This window comes from Octopus bimaculoides, chromosome 14 (assembly GCF_001194135.2).
Source record: "Octopus bimaculoides isolate UCB-OBI-ISO-001 chromosome 14, ASM119413v2, whole genome shotgun sequence".
NCBI classification, from domain to species: domain Eukaryota; kingdom Metazoa; phylum Mollusca; class Cephalopoda; order Octopoda; family Octopodidae; genus Octopus; species Octopus bimaculoides.
In genome coordinates, this window is record NC_068994.1 from 57,744,737 (window position 1) to 57,754,733 (window position 9,997).

Genomic DNA, 9,997 nt, shown 5'->3' on the forward strand with positions numbered 1-9,997 from the left:
ATATGTGTGTGTGTGTGTGTGTGTATGTGTCTTTATGTGTGTGTGTGTGTGTGTGTGTCTTTGTGTCTGTGCTTGTCTCCCAAATCTGCTTGGCAAACAGTATTGGTGTGTTTAAGTTCCCGTAACTTAGCAGTTTGGCAAAAGAGACCGATAGAATAAGTACGAGGCTTAAAAAAAGAAAGTATACTGGGGCTGATTCATTCAACTAAAAATTTCTTCTAAGTGGTACCCCAGCATGGCCACACTCCAATAACAGAAACAAGTAAAAGGATAACAGTTTTGCTTCTCAGCCCATTTTCCCAAACTGGAATCGGTCAAATGGATGCATTAATGGGTCCTTTTTTTTTCAGTTTCTGTCCACCAAACTCACTCACAGGGTTTTCGTTAGCCTAGGGTTATAATGGAAGCCACTTGCCCAAGCTGCTGCACACCTAGAATCTGAAATCATGTTGCTGGGAAGCAGATTTGGTAACCAAACAGCCATGGTTTGGAGCCAAATATTTATTTGATAAATTGATACAATATTGAAATTATAAGAAAGTACAATAAAAGTACAAAACTAGTGCTGAAGAACTAAAAATGGTAAAAACAAGTAAGTTTTTATTAGACATAATTAAAGATCAAAGAGAGAGAAAATTAAAATATTTTGGACACTTAATTAGCAGAAATGGCTGACTGAGACCATTAATGGGAGAGAGGAAAGTGAAACAAACCAAAAATTACAAGACTTGGACAGACTTAAAATATAGTGAAGACTTGTGAAATATGAGATCCCTTTCCTTGGAAACCAGGGTTAGCAACAGGAAGGGCATTCAGTTGTAAAACAATATCTCATTTATAAACACAGGGTGACCCTGAAAAAACAGAACCCATAAAAATTCTAACCCAATGGTTCTCAACTGGGGTTCACATGGCCCTTTAGGGATCCACATAAGAGTTTGCTATTAAAATATGTCTACAATAACTTGGTTATACTTCTACCAGACACAAAATATTTCAGCAATTTTTTAATACTATTCCTAATATCTAATTACAAAAATATAATGGGACTTTTTTAAACATTGATTATTTATTAGGGTCTATTAGTAGAGTAAAATAGAAATCAAAATGGTCAATAGGCACAAAAAAGGGTTAAGGATCACTGCAACCCATGCCAGCATGAAAAAAAGAAGCTGTAAAACAAAATGAATCTTGATATTATGTTTTAGGTTAATCAAAGCAGAAAGGGTCATGACCCTTTTTGTAGGGCTTCTGAGATAGAAGGAAGAATAAAAACAGACAAACCCCAACACATGAAGTGACCCCAGATCAGAAATCTGGTCTGAGTGATTGCAATCGAGTAGACGCTGCTGAAGAATGTACATACACACCAAATTATGGCATTAAAGAGAATGAGAGATTAAGTCTGTCATTCAATGATAATTTGCAGACTTATCTCATAGGCTTCAGCACAGTTTCAATCCTCACCAGTTCCTCTTAAAAATCTCAGGTCAACCTGAGGCTAAGGTGGCATGTTGCTGGATTGAACCTGCAATCAGCATGTGACTGCAACATGAGTTTGTTGGCCATAGTACAACTATGTCACATGGTTAATACTTAACATCAGGTATTTCGTTGTGTCATTACATATTCTTCACTAATGAGGAAGCAGAGAGCAAGTGGTGTGGGTGGGGATGAGGAGGGGGTTATGGGACGAGGACGAAAGGGTAATGGTATGAGGTGGGGGTGAAGTAAGACTAAAAGCCATAAATGTTTCATCAACGTTTTTCTTTTTCTTTTTCTTTTTTTTTTTTCCGCTCGGAAAACACATAAATCCTTTTTCGCTTAGATTCGTCAAAGTAATCAGAATGGATTTACAACCACAAGGTACTGGCTATTCAATGGACGAAAGCGAACAAACTAAACTATTCAATTGTCATTTTTTCTAATACATTAAGAATTTATAGATAACATATTGTGTTTTTCTCCCCTAGTTTGCAACCAGCCAATATAGATAGAACTAACATCACTGCATTACCACAGGAACTTTCAAGCACTTTTGTTGTTGCTGCCGTTGTTGTTGTTGTTGTGGTGGTGAGTTTTGTTTTGTTATATTTATGTTGTATATATATATATATGTATATATTTTACTGTTGACTGCCAGAATGGCTTCATAAATCACTAATAACGATGTTTAGGACGCATTTAATAGTCTCTCGTTTTCTTTTTGTCTCTTTTTTTTCTCTCTTTTGCATCTCCGCCCCTGTTAATAAAACTCCCATCCTAACACCGTATACACATCAGGCATATATATATACATACATACATACATACATACACACACATATATATATATATATATATATATATATATATATATATATATATATACATGCATCCAAATACATATAAATACATCCAAATACATATAAATATATTTATTTATATGCATATGCAGTATCTATTTAAATATATATATATATGTATGTATGTAGGTAGGTAGGTATGTAAAGGCATTTCGTGATAGCTTTCTCTTCTGCTCAAAATGTTCGTGATCGCTAAAGCTTCGAACATTTAACGGAATGATTTCAGGCAAGTTGCTACACCAAAATTATCTTTGCTTATTTTAACCGATTTCATTGCAAATACATACAGTTCCAATACCTAATCAAAACTATCTGGCATTACCATTCTTCTGCAGTGTGTGAAAAATAATGGCTTGCAACATTTGATAAGGAAAAGCTATAATGGTTTTACTGTAATTTCTTCATTGCTTCCAAATATTGTTGTTCTTGTTGATGTAGTTGGTTATATGACATTGATCAAAGTTACATTTGCTTTACCATCAGTGGTCCGGAATAATTGTTTTCACCAATTTTCATTTTAACTAATCAAAAATTACCATTTTTGTTGTTGTTGTTGTTGTTGTTATTTTTCTTTGTTTTTGTTGGTGTATTAACATTTTTATTACGATAAAAGATTCACAACAATACTCTATTAAAAAAAAAAAAAAAATTTGTTTTTGAAAATAAACATTGGAAATCGACAGACTCTCCAAGCAAACCAAGAATATATCAATTTACCAAAATTTTTCATTACTGCTCATAATTCCCAAGAGTTATTTAGAAATACTTTTTGAAAAAGCAATCATAAATTCTAGAATTACAGATGTTGTCGTTTAACAAATCAATATTTGGGTAACGCCAAATACCGCAAAAATTCAGTAACACACACACATACACACACATATACTTATACATCTACATCAAAAGGGGGAGAGAGAAAGAGAGAGAGAGAGAGAGAGAGAGAAGATCTATATTTTCATTTGGGTTTAAAAGATAACTTCACTGGAGAATTTGTAATATTTCCTGCCAAAGAATGGCAAAACCAAACCATATCACAATACAAGTATGTCATTGGGATTCCATGGACAAAACATGCAAATATGGTAAGTGTTGACTTTATCATAATTCCACTTATTTCTACTCTGCTAGAATTTGGTCAGTGTTTTTGCTGTTGTTTAACTCCAAATCAGTCTTCATCAAGAAGTCAGATAATCAAAGACATTCTCCTGCTGTAAACATCATGCTTTCTTCTTCTTCTTCGTTGTCGTCGTCGTCATCTTCGTCGTCGTCATCTTCGTCATTGTCGTCTTCTTCTTCTTCTTCTGTTATGCTGTCTCATGTATTTTCCCCTTTTTTTTCTAAGATAATACAACTTCTTTAACTATATCCCCACCCCCTTTTTTTTTTACTAAAATTTTCATGACGTCCCCTTGCTTTGATTTCGCACCATTTCCCATATTTTTAATGTACATACCCCTAAATATCAGACCAGAGTAATTTAGTTCTGGGTACAAGTGAATACCCACCAGAGTACCACCCAACTGTAAGGAAATCCTACTATACCACAGGAGGCCTGTGTTAGGTTTTGCTTATACACTTGTTCACATTGTTGTTGCTGTTATTGTTGTTGTCATTGTGGTTAACAAGCACTTGTCATAATATTACATTTAGTGAGAGTTTTTTCAAGTTAAACCGTGTGTGTGTGTGTGTGTGTGTGTGTGTGTGTGTGTGTGTAAAGTTTTCATTTTGAATTTTATGAATTGTTCCTCTAAAGAAGTTGGTTCCTAACATTGGCACAAAATTTCCATTGCTGGAATTTAAATAACAACAATGGTAAAGAATTACATTTTGTACTTTAGAAAATTCTTGCCTCTTTCCACAGTTCTACTCATAGAGTTCTTCCTTTACCAAGCACATGTCAGCTGGTCTCTTTTTTTTTTGCCCCATGGAAACTCCAACATGCAGCTAAGACACTTAGTAACTTTGGGTGGTACACTTAGCTCTGTCTTTTATCTTTTACTTCTTTCACTCATTTGACTGTGCCCATGCTGGGCACCACCTGGAAGAATTTTCAGGCGAATAAATTGAACCCGGTAGTTATTTTTTTAAGAAGCCTGATCCTTATTCTATCGGTTACTTTTACTGAACTGCTAACTTACAGGGATATAAACAGACCAACACCGGTTAACAAGTGATGATGGGACAAACATAAACACAAGCACACACACATATACATGTACGTATATATGTGTATGTATGTATATATATATATATATACATATATATATATATACATATATATATACATACATATATATATATATATATATATATATATATGTGTGTGTGTGTGTGTGTGTGTGTGTGTGTGTGTGTATAGTATACTATGGAAGACGGTAGGGATTATAATTTTTGTATGACTTAAAGGATTGGTCACTATTTAGTCACGTATTCAGGAGTTTGTAGTAATTTAATTACATAGGGTAAATATGTTTGAAAGTTGTGGTTTCTTTGGTTTGTTTGTTCCCAAACAACTCTTATTTTAGGGCTGGGTTGAATGAATGGTACTGCCCAGGTGTCGAAACCATAATGATATCCATGGGGCAGCTGATGATGGAGGTATGTTGGATTGTTGGCATCGCTGTGGAATAGTATTATAACACATCCTTTTGATATATATATGTATGTACGTATACACACCCATTGGGCTTCTTTCAGTTTCCATCTACCAAATCCACTCACAAGGCTTAAGTTACAAGCAACTTACAAGACAAAACCTCCCACAGATAACATAGATATAAGGCCACAAATTTGTAGAGAAGACAAATGATTAAATCAACTCCAGTTTTTAACTGGTACTTTAATTTATTATCCCCAGTACTTAACTGGTACTTTGTTTAACATCCTCAATACTTGTACTTTATTTTATCATACCCCACAGGGCCTTGACAGGTTTTAAACTGAGGACCAAAACAGTAATTTAATAACAGTCACAGACCCAAGAATTAGAGACTATCAAGAACTCTTTGTTTTTCTCAGAACACATGCACCCCAATAAATTCTTATCCATTTCCAATCTGCGCCTGGTGCTATTAATATTCCTCACCTCTGCTCTGCGGGTTTCCTAGAGGGACCTGCAAGAATAGGCAGCCAAACCTCGCAGGGATTGTAGCCAACAGACTAAAGCAATAAACCAAAACAACAGATGATGTTATTGTACGATAAACTTCAACCATTATGCAACACATTGTAATTATGCAACACACTGTAATTATGCAAAAGAACAACTGGAACACGGTTGATGCTTTCTCTCCCCCATTGTCAATCAATCAATACATTTCCTATTGACTTATCAAGTGTGAGACTATAACACCAAAATAGTTTGTTTTTACATCTGTAAATTTACAATGGTTTTAGATGAGAAAAATCTCTGTTCGCTCTTTTCGCCGTCCAACTTCATTCTTTTATTCTTTTATTCTTTAATTCTTTTATTCTTTTATTCTTTAATACTGAATTAGGTTTTGAAATTTCATTTTGTAAAACATGAAAAGTTAATAGCTGATATAAGTCGTTGCCACTAATGTTGTTGTTATTGTTGTCATTGTTGTTGTAGTTTTTGTTGCTGTTGTAGTTGAGGTTGTAAATGTTGCTGTTGTCATTGTTAAAGTCGATGTAAGGCAACAAGTCGGCAGAATTGTTAGACCACTGGGCAGAATGCTTAGCAGCATTTCTTTGCCTATTCTTTAACTTGACTGTAGCCATGCTGGAGCACTGCCTTTAGTCGAACAAATCAACCACAGGACTTATTCTTTGCAAGCCTAATGCTTTTCCTGTCAACCTCTTTTGCCGAACCACTAAGTTATAGGACATAAACACACCAACATCGGCTATCAAGCGATTGTGGGGGACAGACACAGGCACACACGCAAACACACACACATATACAACATCCTTCTTTCAGTTTCCGTCTACCAAATCCATTCACAAGGCTTTGGTTGGCCCGAGGCTATAGTAGAAGACACTTGCCCAAGGTGTCATACAGTGGAACTGAATTTGGAACCATATGGTTGGGAAACAAGCTTCTTACCACAGAGCCACACCTGTGCGTATCTTTATGTTCTGGTTTCAAATTCCTCCAAGGTTGACTTTGCCTTTCATCCTTTTGGGGGGGGGGTCATTAAAATAAATACCAGTTGAGTACTGGGGTTGAGGTAATCAACCTAGCCCTTTCACCCCAAAATTGCTGGCCTTGTGCCAAAATTTGAAATCATTATTAAAATGTTTTGCAGCATTTCATTTGTCTTTATGTATCGAGTTCAAATTCCACCAAGGACAACTTTGTCTTTCATCCTTTCAGGGTTGATGAAATAAGTACCAGTTATGCACTGGGGTCAATGTAATCAACTAATTCCTCTCCCAAAATTTCGCCTCCATTAGAAAGAATTATTAAGATAGTTGTTGATGTTGCTGTGTAATTCCAGTTTGGCCATCATAGAGCATTCCACCCATGACCATCCCATCTTTATGGTATGGTCATGGTTGTTGGATTGTTCATTTAGCAGCACCACATCATCCAATATGGTCTTTCATTTTTGTAAAGATAGTACAATGTAATTTGAGAGAGACTAAGCTGCTATTTCTAGCAGGTGCAGTCATCACATGGAGGCTTCCTGTGTTGGTGGTTTTAATGATATTAAGGGAAGAATGCTATGTATGTGTGATGAAGTTAAGTAAGAGAATATTAAAGAAATATGATTGCATGTCTAATCCCCAGGTAAAAAGTATGATTGTCACACAATGGAAATTGCAATAAACAGGTCTGGCCAACTCAATAATGCAGGCAGAGGTTTGATTAACACACCTAAGACACTCTTTATATATTTATAGCTTGTTTCGAGTTGCATTGCCGTGTGAGATATGCATATGTTGTATATGTATGTAGCTACCTCTCTATCTATCTCTATGCTTATCTATCTATCTATCACTATTTATATATATATGTCTGTATCACCTATATTCTCTGTTAATACACACACATGCACTTACAAAAGACATAGACACATTGAAGGACACGCATGCGTAGACACATACAATAGGAATACAAAATACAAAATGGCTGATAGTTAGCAAGGTGGGACACACATAAGAAAGAAGGAAACAAAGGACCACTGATGAGGTCACAGAAGTGTGACGAAAGAACTCTGGCCGAAATAAGATTAAGATTAATGTAATATAAAGCTGAAGCAAATTAACACCAAATATACAGTGCGTGTGTTTTTATTGGCTAAACTGGCAATATGACCATCCCCAAGTACAACAACATCTGTTTCAACACACGATTTCACATCAAAAATCTTGCAAAACAAATATATATATATATATATATATAGTTAGATGGATAGATAGATAGATATATATGTGTGTGTGTGTGTGTGTGTATACATATGTGTGTGTATATACATATATATATATACATATATGTCTTTATATATATCTGTGTATATATACATACATACATATATATACATATATATAAGTATATATGTGTGTGTGTGTGTCTGTGTCTTTATATATATCATCATCATCATCGTCCAGTGTTTCAAATCCGGGTTTTGTCCCCGTTAACGGAGGTGCCTGGATCTACCTCAATGCCATAGCAACCACAGGAGCCAGTCAAGCAGGCCTGGATGGCGCTTTTTCCATGCCACTGACACAGGAGCCAGACATCGCCCATGTTTGGATGATGCATTTTATGTGCCATCAGAACGGGAATCAGTCAGGGAGAACTGGCATCGACCATGTTTGGATACCCAAAATTTAAGGAATGGAGTAGATAAAATCCAGGCTACATATGTTTCATAGCAAGCAGAACCTTGGAAGTAGTAAATTATCCAAACAAGAGGAAGGTCGCAGGCTACTCTTCAGACCAAGCATACCTTGGTTATAATGCCTGGTCATAACTTTACCAGTTGGGACCAACCACTGGGCAAAACAAGTAAATAGTCACTTTTTTACAAAATAAACTTATTCTCAATCAACTCCCACAAGAAGGTTTAGTGTACACCTTGTATAGCATATATCTGTGGATGTTATATGATTCTTGCATCATGTAAGTGTGTGTGCACGTGCGTGCGTGTGTGTGTGTGCGTGAATATATATATATATATATATATGTGTGTGTGTGTGTAAAATAAATAAATAGAAAAAAAATAAATAAGTGACCTGATCTGAGATCATGTGCTGAAATAAAAACAATTGCAGCATGGAAGGTGTTTATAAGCCATTTAACAACACACAAAAAACCCGTTAGATTCACTTCAACATCTAAATTTAATTTGTGTCAAAATATTTTCGTCACTTTGAGACCGCGACCTGTTCATTGATAAAATTGCATGCTACATCTGGGAAATCCATGCTGCATCTGGGAAATCCATGCTGCATCTCGGAAATCCATGCTGCATCTCGGAAAGTCTTTCTCAGATGCATTTCACATTTCAACCAATAAAAATACAAATACCAACTTTTTACTAAAAAAATTCTTTTTAATTATTCAACGATTCATAATTGGCACAAATCATCCAATTATGCAAGTTAAAAGAGTTTTTTTTGTTTTTTGTGTTTCTTTAACAATAAAATTATTAATTATTTGGTCAGCCTGACATGTTGGCACACTTTTGCTCATTATTTTGCATTGCGACACTGTTTATGTGAGTGTGACTTGCTCCTACTCCTCAGAAAAAGCACTTTGAGGATACACTCAGAGCCTCATGGAAGAGCTTTGAGATTTACCCTGATGCCTGGCAAGCAAAGCTGTCCCAGCAGAGGTCCTGTCTCCTTTGAAAAGGACAGGATTGCTCAAGTCCAGAGCCAACTCCTTGCCTTCTGCCGCAACAGACCACCAGTGCCTGACCAGCAGCAGAACCTTCCAAGCATGCATTGAATTGATTGACCACGGTTAAACACACTATGCCCCACCTTTTTGTTCCACATAATGTCCTTGCTCATAATACACACATATATATTTATGTATCTATATGTGTGTGTCTTTGTGTCTGTTGTGTTTGTGACTGCGGCCATACTGGGGCATGCCACCTTGAAGAATGTTTAGTTGAATGGATTGACCCCAGTAGTTATATATTTTTTAAGCCTAGCACTTACTTTATTGATTTCTTTTTCCAGACTGCTAAGTTACAGAGACATAAACTTCTGAACCTTTCCCATCAAGTGAAGATGCTTCTCTATAGCAGTGTGGGAGCATTCTATTTTCTCTGCCAGTTCTCTTGTTGTTTGACGAGAATTTTCGTGCAAAAGTTGGTTTAATTGCTCTTCATCGAACTCAACTGGACGGCCAGAACTAGGTGCGTCTTTGAGATCAAAATTTCCATTTTTGAACTTGGCATACCAATCACGAACGGTTCTTTCAGCTATGGCACCCTCTCCCTACACAGCACAAATGTCGCGAGCAGATTTTGCAGCCTTAGAGCTTTAATTAAAAGCAAAAAGAAGGAGGTGTCGAAAATGCTCGTTTTTCTTAACTTGACATTCCATTTTAATGATCTGAAAATAAACCAAATTTAACTAAAATTAGCTAGAAAACAAACAAAATAAATTCTAAAATGATTCAAAAATAAATTCCAAAATTTAAAAAAACAGCGGGAACTTAGTTGCCAACC

The 9,997-nt window shown here is 35.8% G+C and overlaps 1 protein-coding gene across 4 annotated transcripts in view; it reads left to right on the forward strand.

The window, feature by feature from the left end:
* LOC106868605 (uncharacterized) overlaps positions 1 to 9,997 on the forward strand; it is a 160,249-nt gene that overhangs the window by 70,746 nt on the left and 79,506 nt on the right. The window contains exon 1 of one of the 4 annotated variants that reach the window (XM_014913948.2): positions 1,972 to 2,073. The exons of 2 other annotated variants lie outside the window; for them this stretch is intronic. Coding sequence is in view for 1 of the 2 variants with exons in the window: in XM_014913945.2 (XP_014769431.1) it covers positions 3,358 to 3,427 (70 nt within the window). In the remaining variant the exon portion in view is untranslated. Of the gene's footprint in view, positions 1 to 1,971; positions 2,074 to 3,112; positions 3,428 to 9,997 lie in introns of those variants that run through there. One more of the 4 variants, XM_014913945.2, reaches the window with a different exon arrangement.